This window comes from Eptatretus burgeri, chromosome 15, assembly GCF_056783735.1.
Source record: "Eptatretus burgeri isolate ZD-2024b chromosome 15, Ebu_testis_v1, whole genome shotgun sequence".
Lineage (NCBI taxonomy): Eukaryota > Metazoa > Chordata > Myxini > Myxiniformes > Myxinidae > Eptatretus > Eptatretus burgeri.
The window spans coordinates 45,243,486-45,269,181 of NC_140975.1; the positions used below are offsets into that span (position 1 = coordinate 45,243,486).

The window sequence follows — 25,696 nt, forward strand, 5'->3', positions numbered from 1 at the left end:
CTACCATACCAGTTTCATGTATGTCTGACTCATAGTCTCTGAGATATAACGAACTTCGTTTTTTTTCGACCAGGGTTCATTCAAAGTCTATCTTCTCCGACAGTTTTCATGGGAGTGGGCTGAATTTTTTTTGTCAAGGAAGCTGAATGTGTTGCCCACAAACGACCAGAGTTTGATTTTTGAATTTCGATATTTTTATTTTTTTAGATTTTTTTGAAAATTTCAAAGGCCCGTTGCTAGGCAACCGAGGGGTCCATAGCAACGGTTCTCAAAGGCACACAACTAGGTCATGGTATGAACCTACCACCAGAATTTCATCAAAATCGGCCAATGATTAACGGAGTACTGGCCTGGACAAACAAACAGACAGACAGATAGACATAACGACGGAAAACCTGACAATAAGGGTTGATAGATCGACTACCCAAAAATTGCAAGAAAACGCTTTATGGTGTTTTACAGCAGTGTTTGGCCCAGAGAACAACATATCAAAAGTTGGCCAAAATTGGACCATCAGAAAGGGTGTAAATATGACGTCAAAAAAGATGGCCGCCATTAGAGCAAAATACCTAATATCTATGCACACCTTTGAAACAAACAGTTCTCAACCACTTTAAAAGTGACAATTAATGATAAAACTTATTACCTTATAAGTACCAAAACAGGTGAGGTTGCTGGGAGTGTCCCAAAGTCGCATCATGACGGCATTCATTGTGTCATGACGTCATTCATGACATGTTCATACTAACGAGATATAGTGAGAGCATACACGAGCTGAGAGTTGGAATTTTATGTGATTTCATGGTAACTTCCAAATTTATGAAAACATGTTCACAAAAATAGTTTTCATCCTGTTTGATGACCAGACGACATCATAAATTCAATGATGATGCCAAGATCGTGATGCCACGTGATGAAATAGTTCTCATATTATCATGCTGTTGGGGTGGACTATTCCACCAAAACAAGTGGTTAGGCCTGTACTGGATGGAGTTGCATTAACATAATGACTGACTGGTTGACTGAAATTCAGCTGTACTGTATAGTTAGTTCAAGCAGCTTTTAAACAGGGTTCATTAATTTAAGGCCATGGTTTAGGGCACACCAAGATGTCTGGAAGATGGAGTATCTAAGCACTTTAAAAGAGAGGCATTTTAGCAACATTTGGGCCATACCTTAGTGCTTAGTTCTTAATAGGAAGTTGATACTGCACATGGTGGAATACAGTGAGCAATCTGAAGTAAGTGTGTGACATAATAATAGTGTAGATGAACTAGCATTCATTACGGAAACCATATTCCATTTCTCGGATTTCAAAACAGGGGGATGTAGAGATTTCGTGGTGACAAAAAAAAAAAATCGAAAAATTGGCGCTGAAGTAAGTAGGCGGCGACCTTTGACATTTTTTCTCTGAGTAGACGGCTGCGGGTCGCCGGTAACCAGCTTCTAAGGAAACCCCTGCCAATGTGTTCAATTTATTTTAAATAATACCTGGGTAGTTGGTACCAAGGAAGTCATTCCAGTTGGGACACCCATTACTGCTTTAGCCAAAAAAAAGTCAGCATATTCGTCCTCGTTTTCATCTAAAATGGGTGCATGGTTCATATTTTCACAGTTGCCATCTTGGCAAGGTCCACAAGCCCCTGTGCACTCAAGTCCATACTTCTTACAACTACATCCAAGTGTGTTGCATCCAGCCGAGCAGTTGCAGTGAATCATTTTAGCAGAATATCAGGAGCAGGGTTGTTGTCCATCATTACTGGTGTGAGTTTGTTCCCTTGAATGTCCCAGCCCCATTTTGTAATGTCCATGTTATCACTCCGGCCCATCCATACCATGACTTGAAGATAAGTTCGTCTTGAGTGCCATTTTGTAGCTGAAGTTGTGGGGGGCAATCTCTCTGGCGTTACGAATGTCTTTGCTGTTGCCACTTTTTTGCAGAGTTAACTGTATCGCATTGATGCTAGAGAGTCAGACGTTTTCCCATTAAACAATGACACCATTGCCTTGCAGCCAGCACTTTCTACAGCATCTTGATCCGCAGTTGGAGCACAGAAAATCTTTGAACAGGAATGCAAGACAGAATCACCTTTGATGAGGTTTTGGAACACTGATTTTTTCCCAACCCCAAAGGTTCTAGAAGTAGTATCACATCCAGTAAAGGCATGGGCAAACAACAAATCAGTACAAACATCATCTCCGAGTAACTGCTTCAAAACCTTTATATTGTAGACATTTGGTTTCCCTTTGTCTGACCGAAAGTAAAGTTCTTTACTATCCATTTTCCCATGATAGAGAAGCAATATTAGAAGATCTGTATCTTCTCTGATAAGCGTAGTTGATTTGAAAGTGGACATTGTGACAGCTGCTTTCACTATATCCACATCTGCATCCCCCTCTGCCTGGACAACATGGCAGCCTTTTTGCTTCAGGCATGCTGATATCATATCAATAAGTGACTTTTTGTTCTTTTCACTGGAAAGGAAATCATCCTTCTTCCCCACAAATTTAGTTGTCTCTGTAATGTTGACAGCATTCCTCACAGTTGTTGTCTTCCGTCGCTGGTGGGTGTTGGCCTTTGTGCTTGGTCCCTCATATCCATCGAATACCACAGTGGCTTTTCCATACAGTTCCACTGTAAAAGATGCATAATCATCGGCAATTGAACTGTAGGTACTTCCTTCTGTCCATTCCAAGCGATGTCGACGGGAACCTCCATCTAAGACGTAGTGATCTGTCTTGGGAATAGACTGAAGGACAGCATCATCCACGGATGCAGCATGGTTCCGTATAGCCTCGAGAAGTGCAGGTTTGTCTGGTTTCCGTAGTTGATGTTTAGCTTCGAACAAGGAGGGTGGATATGGCGAAAGTTCGTACTTCATCACCTCATCTAAGCGTAGCTCTTCAGACTGCGACACAACCAGAAACCTCTGAAATAATAGTGCCGGATCAATTGTTCTGTCTTCAGCTCCCTTGACCGCTCTTTCTGATGCTAAGGTTTTCACTTTAGTATTGTGTTTGTGCAAATATGAAAATATAAATTGGCCTTCCATTTTGGTAACAGTGTCCCTACCAACAGTGAAAAGGTCATGCACGTTCACATCATCAGCATTTATCCCTGTTATAATGTTGCGCAATGTCGTCTCATCTGAGAATGGTGTATAGTGTCCAATCACTGTGGCAAGTTTGGTCAGATCCTCTTTATCCCTGACTATTCTTGCAGTAGTTGATTCTTTGTGCTGTTCAGTTGTTGTATACCGCATTTCACAAAATTCCTGCATGGCAAAGTTGTAAGCAGAGGATACCGGAGAAGACATTGTCCAGATGGCCCTTTGGTGTTCTGACATCCCACTCCCTCTTGTTAAACCCCCTGTGCTTTTAAGTGACCTCATAAGTGCTGTTAAATGACCAAGTCACAACCAAGGCCAGCCCAAAATGTGTTGCTTCGCCAGATGACATGGTAGCCACGCATTAACTTCTTAAACACGTCACGGTTTTCAATCATCAACGCCTTCATCTTTTGGAGATACAGATAGGCGGATTTCAGGTAATTTGGGTGACCTGCAGCAGCAAATATGGGCAAACAATCTGATACAGCATGGCGGTGCATTTCCCACGATCCTGTGCGATCAGCCTCAACGAGCTCCCGGGCCACTCCTAACATTTGTTGATGTCAACCAGAGTTTGCTCGTTTTGGAATTGTTAGATAACACACTTTTTTTGAAGCTACAACTTGAACAAACTTTTCCATACAATCAGATCCAATCACTTTGTCCACATGTATTTCACCATTCTCAGCTTGGGAGTATAATGCCTCAAGTTGCTGTATCAGGCTTTCAAATTCCGGTTCCTTTTCAATGATCTTGGAAATGATTTGGTCGGTTAGACACTGATCAACTAGGAGATGTCCACGAAACGCACGCTGCACAGCCTTTCCAGTCATCATGTGTACCACAGCGTTTTCTCCATAGATTGTCTCTGGGATATCTTTGAGTCCACTTCCATCCATCAGTGTCCCAATAGCCCCCAACAGGTTCATAAATGTGTGAAAGCTCCCGAGTAACAAGACAACATCTCTTACTTGACTATTATCTTCAACCTCGTGCACTATTTCAGAAGCTTTCCAAAAGAGAGGCTGGTCGAAGGTGACTACAGGTGAAATGTTGTGCTTCGATGCAAGTTTGCAAATGAACTCAAGAGTGGACAAGATGCATGTCCTGTCTCCAGGGTACATATCAATCATAGGCAGGAACAGCACAGAGGATTGTCCTGGGTGGTCACGCTTACTGTTCAGTGTGTGCATCATTCCCTGCCAATTTGGGATTTGTAGATGAAATCGGAAGGACAACTCCCAAAGCAGATCTATTATGTGGTCTTCGTCATTCAGCAATGGCAGGGGTTGGAATTTAATGCGGCAGAGGGTGTGCTTTGAAAAGTGGTATTCTTGGATGGAAATTTTTGTCTCATTCGTGAGTTTCAGTTCACATAGTTTTTGTCTAAGAATAGTGTAGCTGACTTGACGGCCTGGTGTAACAGCAGCAATCATTCCCATTCCATGGAATGTCCCCTTCCCATCTATAGTCACTATGTTGTGGTCAACATTATCTGCAGCGAATAAGAGCATCTTGTTATCATGTATGTCTGTTTGACCTAAAATATCTGGAGTGATTGAAGAAGCGGCATTTTCTTCAAATCTTTGCACTTCTGAATATGAGGCACAATAACCCATGGCAGAAAGGCTGTCTATCAGAAATCTCAAGCGAAATTGATGGTGCATTTGCACTGCAAGTCCAAGCTGTAAGGGGGCTATAACTGTCCTTGGGCGAACTGCCTGTATGATGGAGTGGCCAATACTTGCTTCTTTCATGCGAGTGTCCTTTCCGACCAGAAGATGCTGAAGCATGTAACGTAAGCTTTTGGGAACATACTCTAGAGTGGACTCAAGTTTCAAATCTGTGGTTTTGGGATACTCACTCCTGATATCACTCTTAATGAGTTTTGCTGCAGTTTCTATAATTGCTCTCTTCTGATAATCCTCGTCATCCTTGTTTGGCATCTTAAAGTAGTCATGCAGAATTTTGCTTGTCTTTTCTCGAAAAGTCACAATATCATGTAGCCCCTCACCCTCAGCTACAAATATAGAATCTCCGTAGTGTGTTAGTAATTTGGACTTCAGATACTGATTGCCATATGCACTAGAATCACTATCATGTAAGTAGTCATTCATCTTCTTGGCAAGGTCAGTGATGGTCAACTGTTCTTCATCATTGTCCTCAAAATAGGCACACACCCTGAGAAAAGCTTGTTCCTGGTCATTGTTGTTTGGCCGCCCAACTTTTCTTCTATTCCTGCTTTCTGGCATGTCTGGTCCTAACCTATGCTGCATGGAAATATCATGGAATGTGCGAAAATGTACGTCACAAGAATGATGGTACACACAGTCTGCTGCATGAAGGTCTCCACCAAAGTATTCAATACGCCCCTGGACTGTAAATGCCTAGTCATTTCGTGATTTACAATTCAAAAGTATCTTGTCCACAAAATTGACTGTTTTAACAAAGCTAGAATCATCATAATCAGCACTGGTCTTGTCGGTCACAACTTTGTTCCCACAGAATAAGCAGTCTGTTTTGCTGTCATAAGGGCCAGTAGAGACACGTGCACTTCTTTTGACGGGTGGTGCAGAATCTAATTTAGCTTTCTTATGTCTCTCAATGTCTTTTTTGTTGATGTAAATCATGTGACAGGTCTTGTGTACTTTAGTTCCAGCAGCTACGTTGATACTTTCACCTCAATCGACACTTGCATTGTTGATGCCGTCAGCTCCTTTTCCAGTTATTACAACACTGTCCTCACTTCCTGCTATCTCGTTCTTGCACAAGGCACACGTTTCTTGATTTTCATGCATTTTCAGGGGCTGAAACATAGAATAAGCTTTGTTTTGAACGGAATTCTTTATATAGGTACAGTAAAATTAATCAGATGTGAAGTATTTTAAAGGCCTACTAGGCCTTTCCTAATATTTGACAGTTTGAACTTTCACAATCAAGTACAAGTTTTATAACTATTATTTTCACCGAGATCAATATGCTGATAGTGTTTCATTGTAATGGGTTTTGTAATAACTGCACAACATGCATGTGAATTGCTATGACTTAGGGCCTAGAAAGATAACAATCATATTCAAGGACTGGGCCTTTAACGGGCACGTGATATGACACAGAACAACACTATTTGTTTATAGACCTACATGTAAACAACACCTAACAAGATCAACCCTTGCAATGGTCTCTGCCCTACATATAGTTTACACCATGTACGCCTACACAAGAAATGCACATGGCCTCACCAGTGTTAATTGAAGTCAAACTGAATGACTGTCTAATGGGAAAAATGGCCATTGAAAGTTTTTTTTAAATCTTACCTGTGTGATCTTATTTAGTTTCGAAACATAGTCATTTTCTATATCATAATTCAACATTTTGATGGAAGTGAAATTTGGAAAAATCTGAAGCTGATTGGAATCCTTTGTCTTAATATTCTGAAGATGTGTGTAGATGGCAGCACTGTAACTATAGGTGCTTGATCAGGAAGAATTAATGAACTTACATGCCTTCAGTAATACCATCTAAAATCTTCATCATCATCAATTTGCCACATAATTGTGAAATAATAAAAAGTCACGGCATGACGTCATAGATTACCTCATGACGTCACTTGGGTATGCAATGTTCAATATAGAATGGCGAATTCACTGAGATACTGGTTTGAACAGTTTTAAACTATTTATTTTTACACTTATATGTGTAAAAACAGCGAAGATGATGGGATATGAGAAGAAATGAGGCACTTTTTAATAGTGGTAGCCATCTTTTTTTAACGTCAAAGTTTGACCCTTTCTGATGGTCTGATTTCGGCCAACTTTTGATATGTTGTTCTATGGACCAAGTACTATAGAAAAACATGATAAAACGTTTTCTTGCAATTTTTTTGAGGTTAGGCTGTTTATTTCATATTTTGATCCTACTATTTATGATGTCCCTAAAAACTGTAAATTTTCTGTTGGGAATAATTTTCGATTTTGTTTGACTGGCAGACAGGCAGTTAGACTAAAACAATGAACATTCTCTTCTGTGTGCTTGGGACGAGATTGCATACAATTTGCTAAATCCAGAGCCAAAGTGCTGCTGAACTGCAGGTTTGTTACAATTCATCTTCTACATTGTTCAAAATATAAAATTCAATTGAAACTAAAGCGAATTTGATGGTGGGTCTTCACAAATCCCAACGCTTCCCACCGAAAGCAAAGTTGAAAGATAGCAAAAAGTTCCACCAGGAATGACGCAATATCAAATTTTGAGCTAAAAAAAAATCGTGTTTGACCCGTATGACCCTAAGTCGCCACCCCCTGGGGCATGAACAGGTGGGTGGTCAAATCCAAAAAAAATCGTCACATATTCCATGTCCCCTAATGTTGATTGCAGATTCAAAGTTTCATTTAAAAAGATGTTTTAAAATGTGCCCATAATTGCAATTTTTTGGTATTTAACCTTTTGACGATCCAGCTCCAGGGCTCCAGGGGGTGGGGTCAAAAATGATCCTGCTCCAACACCTTCTTGCCATGTGGCGATCATACCTAAGTTTGGTGAATTTCTGCATAACCGTGAAGGAGGAGTTAGTGCCACGGATGGACAGATGGACAGACTGACATGCAAACGGAACTGATTACAATATCCCCCCCCCCCACACTAAAAAAGGTGTGGGGATAATTAAGTCAGTCCTCAATCATAGACTGACAGAGAGAGTGAACTAATTGCTTAACCCCACTTTGCGCTATGTGCATGCTGCATGGGGCAAATATGTTCAGTGCCCATGTCTGTTCTCAGGATTTTGAAAGAATGTAGGAGTGATTGGGAGTGCCACAAGCTTTAATATTATCATTATTTGATGAAAAAAAAATCACACCTTTGTAATCATTAAGATAAGACGAAAAGAATTACAAGAAAAGAAAGTTTGGATTATTAAGATAGGAAAAAACATCTTTCAAGAAAAGAAATAAAAAAAACTCATTACAATGTGAATATTTCTGTCATAATGTGAAAGATTGGCAGGATTAAAATTACCCATTAATGCTAATTCATGATGCCTCTTTGTGATCAATCCCTCATTAATTTCACTGCATAGATATCTATCTATGCATTTTGTTAGGCAATGACTCTCACGAGCAAAGAACCCACGGACAGGTTAATTCCCCAACTTTTTACGAATTGTCTTTGGCATAGTTTGTATTACCAGCTTCCACCAGGTGGCACGACATATTACACAGAGAGAATTGGAGCCATCCCACAACTATTAGGAAATATTTTGACCCCCTAGAACCTGTCCGTGAATCCTGCGTGTACGACCACCCGTTTTCAGCTCATTCCATCCAGCAGTTAAGTTCTTGTAATGTTCCCACTTCTGGAAGAATACCTTTTTTAACTGCCAGAGATATTCCCAGTGTGCAACCCGAATACAACCAGGTGGTTTTTTTTTTCCAACTCATTCCATCCAGGGTTCAGGAGTGCATATAATTTGACTGGGAAAAGTATCCATCGCCAGTGATGGGAAAAGTTAAAGTTAATCTATCAATTTAAATAATTTTTAATGGACTTTTAAAAGCTCAATTATGTTGCACTCTTCGTTTCGCTCATAACCAAAGTTCTGAGCGACTTATACTGACCACCGCAAAATGGTGGTGCAACATCAGGTGACTGAGGTTGGATTTGTTTCAAAAGAGGGCAAAATATCCTGTTTGCGAAATAATATTTTGGATCAACAGAACTCATAGCTGTTCTGCCGTCATTTCAAAAGAGAATGTTGAGCTTTTCAAATGCAGCGCAGAAGGCGACCACCGAAAACGGGAGACAGATGAATGCACGGCCAGACGCCACAATTCCCAATATATAATAGATCACTTTCCTTCGAAGAAACTTCAACACAGAAAGGCACCATTCAGCCCATCAAGTCTGTACAATGGTTGCCAACCTATCAATTTTTGTGTGCAGTCAAGGCTCGTGGAAGAGCTAGAACACTGAATGGATCATGACACGACAGGCCAAAAGGAACAGGGATACAAACAGTGGAGTTGAAGTACAAAATAGAGGGAGAATTGGACAAACAATGGGGTAGTGAGGAATGGGGTGGACAGGATGGATACAGAAGAAAACTTTTTCCTCCCTATCCCCCTCCTCTCTCCCCTCCCTCTCCCCTCCTTCCCCATCCCCCTCTCCTCTCTTCCCCACTTCCCTCTCTTCCCCTCTACCTACCCTCTATATATATTGTTACGGTTGTGGAAATTCACAAACCACCATTTAGGTCCCGTAGGTGAGATATCTCTTAAGTACATGTGTAGTTAGCCCCAAACCCGTTGTTTAGCGGGAATTTATGTGATTCATTCGGGTTGCGACGCTTTGAGTTCGGCGTTTTTCTGTTCTATCTTTATTTTGAATCAACCGCCATAACCATCAAAACAACAACAAAAACCCTCCACCAACCTCACCTCTCTCCTTCTACGGCCATTCCCGCATCACCTGTGAACACTGAGCGTCGGGCTGTCTTGGGCTATTTCAAGCGATACGCACCGAGTCGCGAGTGCAAATAGCGGCCTTTCCGAGGGAAAATTTGGATCAAGAATGCTACACGCCCACTTCTGATCCGTCCAATCAGCAAGCGCGGAGCGGCTTGGCCCCGCCTCCTGGCGCTTCCGTGTGAAATCGAAATATGCTAATTCTAGGATCAGGGGAGATTCACGCCCCTTTTCCTCCGTCCAATCGGCGGGCGTGGCTCCGCCCCCGAGCTCATCCTGATCCAGAAATTTGCATATGGGTTCTCCTGCCGGCCTATAAAGCGCCGAGCGCAAAGAGAAGAGGGAAGAGTCAGTTTGGAAGAGCGGCGGAGAGTTTTGAAGGCAGAGAGTTTTGGCAGTCAAGTCGGGTTGGAGAGTGGAGTGGAGTCGGGAGGCGAAGGCATCAAGATGGTTTCTGCAGTCAGCTGAGGAGAATTGTGGGAGGAGGCCAAGGAGCTTGGGTCCGAGGCAGGGAAGACAGCGGTCGGCGACGAGGTCGCGGTGGGATCGCTCATCGCGGGACCCAAGCCAGCCAGCCATTCTCCTCCCCCAGGGCATCAACAATTTCCCCCTTTCCCCCGTGCTGAGATAGTGCAAAAAAGGGGGCCCCGTTCCCACCCCACTCCAAGCGGTGCCAACGAAACCCGCGAAGGAGCACGAAGTCGGGGCACCGCCGGGCAGCCACATTTGCGGCTCGTCACGAGGACGCGGGTAGGACCCACCCGGTCTCGCGGACCTGACCGCTCCTTCAGGTCCCGCGCACACATTGGCCTACGGGCCCGTTTGCCCCCTTGCCTACGAGGGTGGCTTCTTTCCTTTGCTGTTGAGTAAATGTGTGTCGGCACCGTCTGTGAAGTAAAACTGTTTAAGTGTTGCCGTGTGTTCGCGTATAGCTCTGCATTGTTGTTTTTGTTTTAAATTGATATATGTGCATTCTGACTGTTTGACTGTATATGTGTGCTTTTCGTGGGCTGGGTAATAAATGTGCATTATGTTGAATTGTTCCCCGTTTCGCTGCGTCCTTTCCTTCGTTTGAATCTCCATCTTGCTTCACGCAAAGGGTTCGTAGTGGGCTTAATACCCCCGATAATTAATCGGAACCGTCGAGGCCGACGATAACACCGCTCGGTTATCCCGATAGCACGGAACGGACCGCTTAAGCGGTTCGTGTCCGGAGTCGACCTGCGGCGAGGTACGATCACCCGGTTTATCATCCGCGTGGGTACTTAGGTAGGTCGAGTTTGGCGAACAACCCTATCCTACGCGGGGGGCCGATTGGCACGATCGTGGTGAGGTTGAAAGACCAACCCGTGACTGGCTCCTGCTGGTATTTGGCGATAGTTCCTGGAGGGTCACGACTGAATTGAACGTCCGGTGGGCGACGTTCCGCGATTCGAGTCACGTGGCCGATCGCACGCTGGTGGGCGTGAATTCGCAACAATATCAATGCTCTATCCTATTTAAACGATTTTCATTTCCTTGTTTTTTTTTTTCTTTCGCTTTCGCTATTCAGTTGTTACTTTTATTTTATTTCGAGCAAATACAACCCATCGCTTCGCTGGTGAAAATATTAAGGGAGGACGAAATAAGAGAGATGGGAGGTCGAGAAGAAGGTTGGAGGAGGGAGAGAGGAGGGAAGAAGAAGGAGGGAGTAGAGGGAGGGAGACAGAGGAAGGAGGGAGCAAAAGTGGAGGGGCAAGGGAGGAAGGGGTGAGGGTGGAGGGAGCAAGGGGGAAGTTAGGAGGTGGTGGGGAAGGGGGGTGAAGAAGGCAGGGGCTAGGAAGGCGGAATGATGAGGAATGGGGGGTGGGGAGAAAGACGCCTCACCAAACAAACAGCGCTCTACACTCCAGGAAGGAGGTGAGAGAAAGGAGGGTGGGGGAGAGAGAGGAGGTGGGATTGGGGGGGGCGTTGGGAGGAGGTAAGTGTGAGGGGTGGGGTGTTCAACTTGTGTTTGGTGGTGGGACTTGTGGAGAGAGGAGGGGGTAGTACAGGATTGAACAAAATGAGGTACATTTTTCAGCAGGTACACGTGACGAACTTCCGTCATATTTACCTGCTAAAAAACCTTCTCAAGTTGAAGTGTTGGAGAAGTACCGTGGATTGAGTAAGATCAATACAAGGAAAGCCATTGGCCTTGATAACTGCCCTTGTTTTTAGTGATTGCTTCAGGTTCATGTTTCCAAGAATTTTCTGAAACTGGGATATTGAAAATTTTGCAGATGTGGCATGGGATTACCCGACATACCTTGTTGTGCTTTGGTGTATTCAGCTGTTTTGATATAACTTTTTTTTTACATTTCGAAAGGAGGTGACTCGTTCTTTCTGTTTCAACTTTACAAAACCTACACTTGTCAGATTGATAGTCCTGCCATTCTCCTTTGTTCATATGCAGCACAAGGCTGTGGGGTAGCATCACTGGCTGAGGGCATAACTGTGCTGCTGATGCAATGCCCCCTGCTAGTTAAGGCAGGACTTTGTAATTTGTCCATGGTGTCGGCGATATAGCTCGCCTCCTCTTTGTGAAGAACACCATGGAATCTTTAACATTCGCCAACAAATGCTGGCAGATGGGAGGCCTTTTGAACGTCCGTCCTAGGGACGGTATGTACAGTGAATCACGCTGCCTGTAAAACATCGGGATGACAGTTTATAGCTGGGTCGGGATTCAAACCCAGACTTCACAGCTTAGAGGTGAGTGAGTGTTCTAAGCACTAAACAGTGCTTCGAGGTGAGGAGGCCAGCACAAGTATCTTAACGCACTGTTTATCAACAAACTGTGATTCCGTGTTGTATTTATACGTTCAAAATGTATTTGGTTTGGGATCATGCATTTCTACTGGTTTAATATCAAGCTTTACCTGTGTACGGAGCTTTTCAAAAGCAACGTGGGACATGGCCAAACGCGTGGACACACACTACACTTCACATCATATAATAGATTTGGCCTTTGTTGCAATCAAGGGGGCTGTATTCCTCGCCGTTTCAGTATCATATGTGGCATTTTCGATTTGCAGCCGTCTTTGGAAATATTTTGCAAGGTGGGTTAGGAATACCTTTTCTGGCTAGTTCTCTTCGTGTTTGCATACAAATTGGATTTGGTTACCTGTTGACCTTTTCAAATACTCAGCCAATCCTATTGTTATCACTGTGCATTTGGCTGAAATCCATCAGGCCATGACTCCCTTCTCGTCTCGGCAGGTACATTCTCGGGATACCTTGATTTTTGTCGAACATTTTGTGGATTTTGTTTCTTGGGGAGAGGTACATTTTCAGGGTTCACCTCGTTCTGTTGGTATTGTTTGGTAATGGTTTTGTGCATCTGCTTGTGACATATTTGGTGGCCCTCTTCTACTCCGAGGTACTCTATTTGTACGATTCCTCATTGTCTAGCTACTGTATGGTTGGTTGTATCGATGGTGGATTTTTTACGTTGTCCATTTTTGTGGTTAATCTTGTATGAATGTGCACTTGGCACACTTATCTTGGCCAAATTTAATTTGAGTTTCTTCGTAGTGCCGTTTCATTCATTTCAGTTGTTCTGCCAATTGTTCGCCGTTTGGTGCAAAGAGTTTAAAATCATCCATTTACAGTACATATGTCACCTTTCCTGTTTCTTTGGACGTTCCTCTGTTGTATGTTAGGATCTGTCCATGTCCTTGCTCAGTGGGTCCAGATCCAGGAAAAACGGGAAGGGTGCGTTGGAAGATCCTGCGTTGTATCTTCACTCCTGGTGTGTGTGTGTGTGTGTGTGTGTGTGTGTGTGTGTGTGTGTGTGTGTGTGTGTGTGTGTGTGTGTGTGTGTGTGTGTGTGTGTCAGTCTTGTGATTGAAACCCAAATTCTATCCAGGTTCCTCCTGATGACTCCATCTTCGCCTATTCAGGTTCCTTCTAATGGCTACAATGCTGTATTTTGTCTTTCATTTGATTGTACACATTGAAACAAAATCAAAAAGAAAGAAAGGAAAACAATTGACCGTTTTGAAATGTCATATTGCTGACTAATGTTAAAAATCTCATGGACTACATGAAGAACAAACGAATTAGTGCTTGAAGAAATAAGACCACCATGTACATTAGTAGCAATGACGGCAAAAACACAAACTGTCATAGTTTGGACGCACCATGTGTGCAGAAAATGAAAGTCTGGAAAAGTCAACCAATGCTTGCTATGGTTGAGGGAAGAAGAGGAAGGAGACCTTGGATGGCCTAGAGCAGGGGTCGGGAACGTGTGGCTCGCGAGCCAGGTATGGCTCTTTTGATGATTGCATCTGGCTCGCAGATAAAATTGGAGTTTGAAACTTGGAAAGCCCAATATTTCTCGCAGAAGCTTCACCTATAGTTTGAATGGTGTCGTGCTTCATTCATGTGCAGGGCTGAACTTGGCAGAAGGAGAGAAGAAAAAACACCTCCAAATTGTCTGAAGCGGTTTTTGTTTCGTCCAGTCATGCGGCCGACGCGAGTAGTGATTTCGGTTCCTCCAATGACGTACCGCCGCCGAGACACGTCACGGAATTCATCTCGACCAATCACGCGCCACCGCTGAGGCGACTCGTGATTTCGGTTCCTCCAATGACGTGCCGCCGCCGAGACGCGTCACGGAATTCATCTCGACCAATCACGTGTCACTGCTGAGGCGACTCGTGATTTCGGTTCCTCCAATGACGTGCCGCCGCCGAGACGCGTCACGGAATTCATCTCGACCAATCACGCGCCACCGCTGAGGCGACAGCATCCCAGAGTCGGCCGGCCGCGCCGCACCTCTCGAGTATGTCAGCCCGTGCGCTGGCCAGCCAGACTCACTTGGGTCAACATCTCCCTCTCTCTCATTTGCTCAAAGCTAACCCTTCGACGAAGAAGATGGCGAAAAGAAAAAAAGATGAGGAGTATCGTACATTTCAGGACGAATGGGCCGAAGAATTCGCCTTTGTGGAGAGAGCAGGTTCTGTGGTGTGTCTAATTTGCAATGACAAAATTGCATCGATGAAACGGTCGAATATAAAGCGGCACTTCGACACGCGCCATGCTACCTTTGCATCAAAATACCCTGTGGGAGACAGCAGAAAGAAAGCGTGCCAAGAGCTACTGAGCAAGGTGCAAGCCAGCCAGCAGAAACTCCGCGTATGGACCCGGCAAGGTGACTATAATTCCGCCAGCTTTGCTGGATCTTTAGCAATAGTGAGGAACGGAAAACCGTTCACAGATGGCGAGTATGCTAAAACGTTCATGCTGGATGTCGCCAATGAACTTTTTGATGATCTTCCGAACAAAGACAAGATAATCAAACGGATACAAGACATGCCTCTGTCGGCAACAACTGTTCATGATCGTACCATCATGATGGCAAACCAAGTGGAGGAAACGCAAGTGAAGGACATAAATACAGCGCCGTTCTTTTCCCTGGCTTTGGATGAGTCAACAGACGTAAGCCATTTGTCGCAGTTCAGTGTGATTGCAAGATATGCTGCTGGTGATACACTGCGAGAAGAAAGTCTTGCTGTTCTGCCAATAAAAGGGTCCACAAGAGGTGAGTATTTATTCATGTCTTCAATGGAGTTCGCTCAAGAAAAAAATCTACGAATGGATAAACTTATCTCGGTGTGTACTGATGGTGCTCCGTGTATGGTGGGGAAAAACAAAGGATTTGTGGCGCTTCTCCGTGAACATGAAAATAGACCCATCCTAAGTTTCCATTGCATTCTACACCAGGAGGCACTTTGTGCTCAGATGTGTGATGGGCAGCTTGGCGAAGTGATGTCGCTGGTCATTCGTGTGATCAACTTTATTGTTGCCCGAGCCTTAAATGGTCGCCAATTTAAAACAATGCTGGATGAAGTTGGAAATAACTATCACGGTCTGCTTTTGCACAGCAATGTGCGTTGGTTGTCAAGAGGGAAGGCCGTTTTGCGGCTTGCCTGAACGAAATCCGGACTTTCCTTGAAATGAAAGGGATTGAGCATCCTGAGCTAGCCGAAACTGAGTGGCTCCTCAAGTTTTACTATCTCGTGGATATGACTGAACATCTGAACGAGCTCAACGTGAAAATGCAAGGCATTGGAAATACAGTGTTATCCCTTCAACAAGCCGTGTTTGCTTTTGAAAACAAGCTGGAGCTCTTTATCATGGATCTTGAAACAGGTCGTTTACTACATTTTGAAAAACTGAGACAATTTAAAGATGCATGCACAGCAAGTGAGCCCACTCAAAACTTTGATCTCCACCAGTTAGCTGGCTTCACATCCAGTCTCCTACAGTCATTCAAAGCACGCTTTGGAGAACTTCGTGAGCACACTCGTCTTTTTAAGTTCATCACCCATCCAAATGAGTGTTCACTGAACACAGCCGACCTGAGTTACATTCCTGGTGCCTCCGTCAGAGATTTTGAAGCAGAAGTGGCTGACCTGAAGGCCTCAGACATGTGGGTGAATAAGTTCAAGTCACTGAATGAAGATTTGGAAAGAATCGCACGACAGAAAGCAGAGTTGGCGAGCAAGCACATGTGGACAGAAATGAAAAAAACTTCAACCCGAAGAACAGCTGATTATCAAAACTTGGAACGCGCTTCCTGTCACATACCACACACTGCAGCGTGTGAGTATTGCTGTATTGACCTTGTTTGGATCTACGTATGCATGTGAGCAGTCATTCTCACATCTTAAAAACATCAAGTCCAACCTACTATTACGTCTAACGGATGAAAGCCTCAACGCTTGCATGAAGCTTAACCTCACCAAGTACCAACCAGACTACAAAGCCATCAGCAAATCCATGCAGCACCAGAAGTCCCATTAATGGTGAGTATTATAACAACATTATTTAAAATAATAAATTCAGAGGCTTATTATACTCACATTTAGTTGAATTCAGTCTTAAAATATATTATATGGCTCTCACTGAAATATGATTTCCAAATATTTTGCTTTAATGGCTCTCTGAGTCAAAAAGGTTCCCGACCCCTGCACTAGATGGATGGGGTAAAGGCTGCAACCAAGCTCTCTCTGCCAGAGCTTCGGGAAGCAGTCGCAGGATAGGGATGTTTCGAGAAATCTGATCATGGATGTCACCAGAAGTCGCAAGTCGAAGCCCAATTTGACATCTGAAACATTACTACCGAGGTGACGCGATTCAAGTACTTTACTGGATATTTGTCAGAGTATACGATGGAGGTGAGAGATATTTTACGACAACCTCCAATGAACGATACACACACAACTTTGAATGTCACGCTCATAAAGCATACGACTCCCTCTGGGCACTGCCACTTTCAACTCCTTACAGCCAATGATTTAGATCAAAGACCCACATAACTACTGCGTCATATGCAGCAGCTTATCGGTGACTGCCACACTGCCTTCGACCAGTCGCTCCTTCATGAGTTGTTCTTGCAACGTTGACCACCACACATCTGCATGACACTTGCAGCTAATGCAGAGCTGACACAAACGGCCAATGTGGATCTGGCTGATCATCTCGTTGATACCGTTACATTGACCGTGACTAACTTGACACCTCCATCATAGCACGTCACACAGCTACAATCTTAAATGGTGGACATTAAGAAGCTTGTCTTGGAGCGCCATGCTGCGCAACAGCAATCATGCCCATCTTTGCGTACCCCTTGTAGGGACAGAGAGAAATGCCGTCGTACCTCACGCTACCGTTATTCACCTTCCATGAACACTCCAGATTGGTGTTGGAAAAGGCCCTGTCACACGTTGACAATTTAGCCAGTGTATGCCGACGTAAGAAAAATTTGTCTAAAACGCCAGCACACGTCGAATACGTGTGGGTAAGTTTTGTATGCGTTAAGAGCACGCTGGCATACGTCGTAGTACGCAGAGCTGTTAGTCAAATTTTCCATCCTTGAAATTTTTCGACGAATGCCAGCGTATGACTCACACGTTCCGCATAATGCTGGCCATAAGTTGTAGGAACGTTACGCGATTGTTGACACACGTTACTTGTAAGTTACTCACAAGTCAAAACACATTGAGGTAATGTTTAGCGTACCCGAAACTTATTTCTAACCTGAGTAACGTGTTGTAGTCACGTTACGCGATCGTTGACACGTCGACACACGTCACTTGTAAGTTACTCATAAGTCGACACGCATCAAGGTAATGGTTAGCGTCAGTGTTCCAGACTCCCTGTTTTTTTTTTTTGTTTTTCTTCGGTATGACGGTGATGTTAACACTTCAATTTCTAGTGCAGTTATAATATAATATAATTAATAGGCTGCCGCTCAACGATTTAAATCATAACCGCACTGGACATCGAAGTGTCAACATCACCGTCATGCCGAAGAAAAAAAACCAAAAAAAAAAAACCAGGGAGTCTGGAACACTGATGCTAACCATTACCTTGACGTGTTTCGACTTATGAGTAACTTACAAGTAATGCGTGTCGACGTGTGTCAACGATCGCGTAACGTGCCTACAACTTATGGCCAGCATATGCAGAACGTGTGTCATACGCAGAGTACGTCAAGAAATTTTCAACATGCTGAAAATTTGTCGAAGTATTCGGCGTACTACGCCGTATGCCAGCATGCTCTTAACGTATACAAAACTTACCCATAACGTATTTGACGTGTGCCAGCTTGGTTCGGCAAGTTTTTCATACGTCGGCATACGCTGGCTAAAACGTCAAGGTGTGACAGCGGCTTCACACTTCGATGTCTAGTGAGGTTATGATTTGAATCGTCGAGCCGCAGCCTATGAATAGCCTACGCCACGTGATCGTCGGCGATACGCTGCCGCGCTATGCATAAGTTAGACTATCGTTGGGCATAGGCTGTGAACGCCGACAACACGCTCAGCATTCGTTGGTATAAGTTATCAATGTGATTGAAACGTTCTGTGTACGTTACTAATACGTTATGCATACATCCAACACGTTATTATACGTCCAAAACTTAAAAAAAAACATCAATAGTTCAGCGTACGCCAGCGTTTTACATACATTTTGATACCTTGCCATACCCTGGCTAAAACGTCAAGGTGTGACAGCCCCTTAACACGTGAGCTTCAGAGTTAATGCTCGTCAGTGCAGAGCACCATTCTCCTACCGGCCACAGAGAAACGACAAGACCCACAACGACAAGGAATTCATTTTTTTTGGAGCTACGGGGCAGAGGTCTGCCGCTGAACCCAAAAACTTGACAGAAATATTCATTACATGCCTCCAACAACAGTGCCCTCTATACTTTTGGAGAACATCTCCTCCAGCTTGATTTGGGTTCGCGTCACTCATTTCCGTGGGTGTTTACTATTGCCGACAACAGATACTTGAAACGAGGTGTGGATTTTTTGCATCATTTCTATCTCCTCATGGATGTCAAACCGCCATCAATTGGATGCCTCGACACAGCTTGGTGTTCTCGGTAAGCACCCACCATTTTGTTTCTGAATATCATGTGTCTTCCATCTACACCCATGTGCCCTTTCCAGAAAGTACTTTATGACTTTCCGTCCATAACGCGACAATCCAGCCCATCAAGCACCATATGAAGCATCACATCAAGACCACGGGACACCTGTTTTTGTTGGTGCTCGCTGACTGGCACCTGAGAAATTATGTATTGCCCACCAGGAGTTTGACGATATGTTACAATGTTGGATTATCAAACCATCATCCAGCAGTTGGTCTTCACCGCTGCACATGGTACCCAAACAAACACTTGGGGATTAGCATTCTTGCAGATATTACCAGTCCTTAAATAGCGTGACTGTTCCAGACCGTTACCCTATTCCACACATTCCGGATTTCATCGCTACACTCCATGGCACTACAATCTTCTCCAAGGTTGATCTTATCCGTGCGTACCATCAGATTCCCGTGGATCCAGCTGACATCCTGATGACAGCAGCAGTCACCATGCCTTTCGACCTGTTCGAATTCCTTCGGATGCTGTTTGGCCTACGCAATGCTGCACAAACCTTTCAATGTTTTATCGATCAGGTGATCCAGGGATTACACTTCTGCTACAATCTACATGTATATAGATGATATTCTACTCGCTAGTGTAACTACAGAAAAACATTAGGAATATATACGTCTCCTCTTCACCTGTTTACAAGACTATGGCATCGTCATCAATCTCACAAAGTGCATATTCGGCATTCCAAAGTTGAATTTCCTCGGCCACTGTGTTAATCGCTCAGGCACTTGTCTGCTCAAGGAGAAGGTGGAAATTATTTGGGATTTCCCATTACCACCATCTCAACACAAACTACGAGATTTTGGGCCTCATCAACTTTTACCATCAATTTATTCCAAACTCAGTCACAACATTGCAGCTGCTGAATGAGTTACTCACAACTGGTAAGCACCTTCAAGTCTTTCGATGGTCAGAGCCAACCATGTCAGCCTTTCACAACATAAAAGACGTATTGTCCAAAGCATCACTCCTGATTCATCCAAAGCCAGAGGCATCAACATGCCTGATGGTAGACACATCTGAGGTTGCGGTGGGTGTGGTCCATCATCAGTTCATTGAAGCCAACTGGCACAATTGGCCTTCTCTAAAATACTGAAACCAACAGAGCGCAAGTACAGCACCTTCGACCAGGAATTACTCACTGTATACTTCACCATCAAGCACTTCCGCCACTTTATGGAGGCCAGACAATTCTCTGTGCTGACTGACGATAAACCTTTAACTTTTGTTCTATCCATCCATTCAGACTCTCGCTCTCCTCGCACACTTCGCTAACTCAGTTATATCTCGCAATTCACCACCGACATCAGGCACAACAAAGGAATCATGAACTTGGTGGCCGACACTCTCTCACGCATCGAGGAATTTGAGTTGTCTTCTACTAACACACTGGCCATCTATTTTAATGCACTTGCAGCAGCACAATGGGAGAACATGGAGCTCCACCATCTAGGCTGCAACTGATTCACTTCTATTTCGCAAGGTACCATACATTAGAAAGGAGGCAATTCCGATGGAATCTGGTATTTAGATGTTTAACATGATGAAAGGTAGAAACAAAATAAGTGCAGAATAGACAGTGCTCGGATGAGGCAGAAGGATGAAGGCGAGGATCTTTAATGCATGGAATGGTCTCCCTAGTAAGGTAGTGACAGAAGATAGAGTAGAATTTAATGACCTGATATGCAAATCCTTTTCAAATTTCAAGTAAATCGGATGAAACTTGACAATTTTAGAAACTGCACACAAGTTGTTGACCTCAAAAATATTTTTTGGTTGAATTTAGTGACCTGATATGCAAATCCTCTTCAAATTTCAAGTGGTTTTGATAAGTCTGGCATCATGCTCTACTCTCCAAAATGTCTGCCTTTGGAATCCAAGGCTAACTCCACACACAGATTACTGACTTCCTCCACACTCATAGCCAATGTGTGGCTCTCAACAGAACCCTTTCTTCTCCTCTCCCGATTAAGGCTGGAGTACTCAGCCCCATCTTATTCCTAATCTTCATCAATGATCTCCTTGACTGACAGGCAGCAGCCCCTTCCCTCTCCTCATCTCTTGACAAAATCACAAAGTGGTCAAACACTTGGAACATGTCTTTCAATCCTGAGAAATATATCTATTTCTATCTCTATCTCTATCTCTATATCTATATGATCTATATCTATATCTATATTTATATCTATCTCTATATCTATCTCTATTTCTATCTCTATCTCTGAAAGGACCGTACCGCAAACCCTTCCATATACTTTCTCAACACCCCTCTGAAGAGGTTCAGTCACTCAAACTCTTGTATCTCACTCTCAGCCATGATCTCTCTTTGGCAAACCACATTTCAAAATTGGTTTCCAAAGCCAGACGTCGACTGGGCATCCTCTGTCGTGCAAAGTCCTTCCTTGGAATGCCTGAGCTCCTATCCACTTACAAGGCTTTCAACCGCAGCTCGATGGAGTATTGCTCTCCTCTCTGGGGCTGGCTTCCCTGCCTCACATCTTCCACAGCTTTATGCTGTGGAAACCAAGGCTTTCAATATCGTTGGAATCTCTCACGATGAAGTAGAGTCTGTGGGCCTATCACTTCATCACTGACAGGTTGGTGGTCTCTGTCTTCTTACACCTCATTCTGTACTTGCACCCTCTGCCCTCTCTGTGCTTCGTCCCCACCCCCTCCTCCAGTTATCTGCAGGACACCCACAACCCCCTCTGAGTGAAACTGCCTAAATCCAGAACCACTGCTCATCTCCACTAATTTATTCCTCTTTTTTCCAACCTGTGGAACCACATGCTCTCTGCAATCTCATTTTCCAAGTCTTCAAGACAGTTGTTCACCACCATATCAAGTCATCCCCCATCAAAAATCATGATCTTTTCTACACCCATTAAACCACCCCCCACCCGACCAAATTTTGCTTAGGTATCCATGTTGTCCACCCTTTGCATTCTTCCTTACCCCTCATCGTTACCTGAATCACTTGTTTGTCAGTCTCCATCTACTTTCTCACTCCACCCTGCTGTTGGTGTTTCCCCTTTCTCCTGCTGTTCCCCATGTTGTGTTGTGTCCTGATTTGTTCTGTGTCATAGCTCTTCCATCTCGAGAGTCTAGACTCTAGAGCAAGTATATTAAAAAGTCAATCAGATGAAAATTGATGATTTCAGAAATTTGACAAAGTTGTTGACCTTTTGACCTCAAAATCAATAGGCTTCTTACTTACAACCAACTCCAGCATTTGGTGAAGGAACTGGGACGGACAGTGCCGGATTTATGGTGGTGGAGGCCCTGGAGCACACATGGATGGTGGAGGCCCTGGAGCACACATGGATGGTGGAGGCCCTGGAGCACACATGGATGGTGGAGGCCCTGGAGCACACATGGATGGTGGAGGCCCTTTCGACCATGAACGGTGGAGGCCCTTTCGACCATGAACGATGAAGTAAATCAGTGGTTTTCAACCTTTTTCAACCACCCTAAACTCTTGTTTCTTATTCTGTGGAACCCCGATTCAATTTTCTATCTGGATAGTTGCCTTAAGAACATTGCAGGCTCCACAAGTTACATTATTGGGTAAAATGCATAATTTCATGAGTGTTATTGCAGTTTTTTTATTATTATTTTTTAATACCAATGGATTCCAGAAAAATGAAGATTGGCAAAGCATGCAATTAGCCTGTCCAAAAGATATTGTATTACTGTTAAAACTTCCAAGCTACATTTGATTTAATTCAAGTAATGTGGTGGTGGAGGCCCAGGGGCACACATGGGTAAACATTGGGCTTCCTTGGGCATTCTTAGCTTGCCCTTGGATGAAAGTGGACAGTCTTTTCTCTGCCTTCGAAGCCACTACCACACATCCAGGCTAAAGACTATTCAACGCTAGCTGTATGCGAATCCTGAACTGCAATGGTGCTCACTGACGTCGTACTTTTAGAGCAAAGGTTTAAATCTTGGGTACGAAAGGCATATTTTTACCATTACTTCACACAACCTGTCAAATTCGACATTGCCTCTTTTTTTATCAAGAAATGCTGATGGTTTGGCATGTTGCTGACGTAAAAAGAACAGATCCTTCTCCAAACAAAGACTTGTTTGAAGAAAAACTCTGTCTCAACCCTCTTCTGCAAGGTCCAACCCTGGCTTCATGCCCGTTAAGAAGGAAGCTCTTGACTGGTAATATTGTTACGAATTTGGAAGCCTTGTGCACACATACAGACAGCAGTCCCCAAGTTTAGTTATCTCGATAAGTATGTGTTTACAGTTAGGGCCCCCTACCTGTGTCTAACGGGAATTACATGTGTGCGCTGCAAAATTTCTTTATAGTTAATTTTTTTACAACAAATATCCTTCACTTCACGTCGCACACCGATGTCATTGCCCATGTGCGTTCGACCACGTAAGTGGGCGGAGATTTTCATCGCCTCAGCTCCGACTCAACCCCTTGTCCAATCACGCACAGAGGGCACCTTTCCCACGACACCCCGGCCAATGAGGGTTGAGATGGCCACAGAGAGCGACTTTCCCACGACACACCGGCCAATGAGGGTGGAGATCGCTTCAGATGGCGATTTTCTCATTCCGGATAAGAAAGATATTGTTACGGCTGTGGAAATTCGCATTACACCATGAAGGGCCCATAGGTGAGATATCTCTAAGTACATGTGTAGTTAGCCCCAAATCCGTTGTCTAGAGGGAATTTATGCGATTCATTCGGGCTGCGACGCTTTGAGTTAGGCGTTTTTCTGTTCTATCTTTATTTTGAACCAACCACGTCTCAACCGCCATCACACAACAACCACCAACCACAATTCCGCTTCACAACAACCACAACCACACCTGCCTCTCAACAACCATGCCATCCTCACCACTCCGCCAGCAAACGTCAACATCTCCACGAACACAAAAGGGGAACAACAACAACTCCCTCCCCGATTTCTCTGCTAAACAAGAATGACGGTTGGAACTCAACTCCCGCCCCGATTTCTCTGGTGGAATGTTCCCCCCCCCCGTGCCGCGAAGGGAGGGGCGGGGTGCCGGGGAAATAAAAGGGCGCACGGAGGCGCCGCTAAGAGAGGTCAGGTCAGGGCGGTTGGTGAGAGTGTCAGTCGGCGGTTCATGGTCTTCTGCCCCTCTGGGTCTTGGAGAAGCGGTCCGTAGAGCTACCCGCTCGTTGGAGCTTGCAGTCGGTGGAGAGTACGGACGTCGCGGAGGGGACGCGGACTGGAGGCGCCACTCTGCCAGCTGTGTCGTGCGGACCTGCACGTTCGTACAAGGAGCGCCGGAGAGAGCTCGCCCACCATCGCACCGCGAGGGTGCAGGTAACCTGCAACGGTCTCGTGGGACTCGTTCGGTTTGCCAAGTCCCACGCCATAAAGGCTCACGGGCCCCGTCTGCCCCCTTGTCTATGAGGGTGGCTTCTTTCCTTTGCTTTCGAATGAATGTGTGTTGGCGCCGTCTGTAAAGTAGAACTGTATAAGTGTTGCCGTGTGTATGCGTATTCGGTTTAACTCTTGCTTTCACTTTATATGTGCATTCTGATTATTGTGGCTGTATATACGTGCTTTCCGTGTGCCGCGGAATAAATGTGAATTGTGTTGAACTGTTTTCCCGTTTCGCTTCGTCTTTTCTTTCTTGACCCTCCATCCTGCTTCATGTAAAGGGTTCGTAGTGGGCTTAATACGCCCGATAATTAATCGGAACCGTCGAGGCCAACGATAACACCGCTCGGTTATCACTGTAGCACGGAACGGACCGCTTAAGCGGTTCGTGTCCGGAGTCGGCCTGTGGCGTGGTGCGATCACCCGGTCGACCATTCGCGCAGGTACTTAGGTAGATCGAATTTGGCGAGCAACCCTATCCTGCGCGGGTGGGCAATTGGCACGATCATGGTGAGGTTAAACCCCCACCCGTGACTAGCTCCCGGCGTTGGTCCGAGAGGGTCACGACTGAATTATCCGTCCGGTGGGCGACGTGCCGCGATTCGAGTCACGTGGCCGTTCGCCCGCCGGCGGGCGCGAATTGGCAACAATATAAAGGAACGCCAGGCTGGGGAGGTTGGCCATCTTGGGGGTCGCGGGTCTTGGTACTGGCTGGTTCGCCTGGTCCTGGGTCATCGTCATCTCTGATATTCTCCTTGGTCTTGGTTGATTGGTGTGTGGCCGGTTGGAGAGCGCGGTCCCTGGTGCTTGGCGCTGCGTGAAAGCTGTGGGTTTGAGTCCCGCCATGCGACCAGATCATTGTACACCGCACGAGGTGGACAGGTGCAAGCCAGACCCTGGCCTTCAGCTTGCCTTTCCTTCTGAGCTGGAGACCTCAATAAAGGCCGTCCAGCCCAGTGTGTGTGTGTGTGTGTGTGTGTGTGTGTGTGTGTGTGTGTGTGTGTGTGTGTGTGTGTGTGTGTGTGTGTGTGTGTGTGGCGCCAGTCCGTTAAGTAGAATTGTTTAAGTGCCTTGTACATACCTGCATTGCATTTAGTCAGTTCAACTCTGCTCTCTGTGTCCCCCTCCCCGATTATTGTAAAATAAACCCGTCAAATGTACCAGCTCGTTTTCTGTGCTTTCCTCCATTGGCCTAGCATGGTGTGTGTTGTGAATTGGTAGGGCCGTTCGTGCCGTGGATTGTTCATTTGGTCCGGCGCGGCTTTGGTAACTTCC

General features: G+C 44.8%; 2 protein-coding genes across 4 annotated transcripts in view; both read left to right on the plus strand.

The window, feature by feature from the left end:
* Nucleotides 1-12,165: 12,165 nt before the first annotated feature.
* The window catches only part of TEX47 (testis expressed 47), a 38,899-nt gene continuing 25,368 nt past the window's right edge, over nucleotides 12,166-25,696 (plus strand). Inside the window, exon 1 of one of the 2 annotated variants that reach the window (XM_085858324.1) lies at nucleotides 12,166-12,301. Coding sequence is in view for 1 of the 2 variants with exons in the window: in XM_085858321.1 (XP_085714447.1) it covers nucleotides 22,478-22,482 (5 nt within the window). In the remaining variant the exon portion in view is untranslated. Of the gene's footprint in view, nucleotides 12,302-17,815; nucleotides 22,483-25,696 lie in introns of those variants that run through there. The other variant, XM_085858321.1, reaches the window with a different exon arrangement.
* On the plus strand, nucleotides 14,265-25,581 carry LOC147012088 (zinc finger BED domain-containing protein 5-like). 2 transcript variants are annotated; one of them, XM_085858318.1, is made up of 2 exons: nucleotides 14,265-16,401; nucleotides 22,251-25,581. In XM_085858318.1, the coding sequence occupies exon 1, from the start codon at nucleotides 14,378-14,380 to the stop codon at nucleotides 15,524-15,526; it is 1,149 nt and encodes a 382-aa protein (XP_085714444.1). In that variant the 5' UTR covers nucleotides 14,265-14,377; the 3' UTR covers nucleotides 15,527-16,401; nucleotides 22,251-25,581. The 2 variants fall into 2 exon arrangements, with proteins under 2 accessions (XP_085714444.1, XP_085714445.1); XM_085858319.1 differs by having other exon boundaries at nucleotides 22,276-25,581.

Excerpts from the sequence above, each read along its gene's own strand:
- LOC147012088 (XM_085858318.1), top strand. The coding sequence starts at position 14,378 with ATGTCAGCCCGTGCGCTGGCCAGCCAGACTCACTTGGGTCAACATCTC.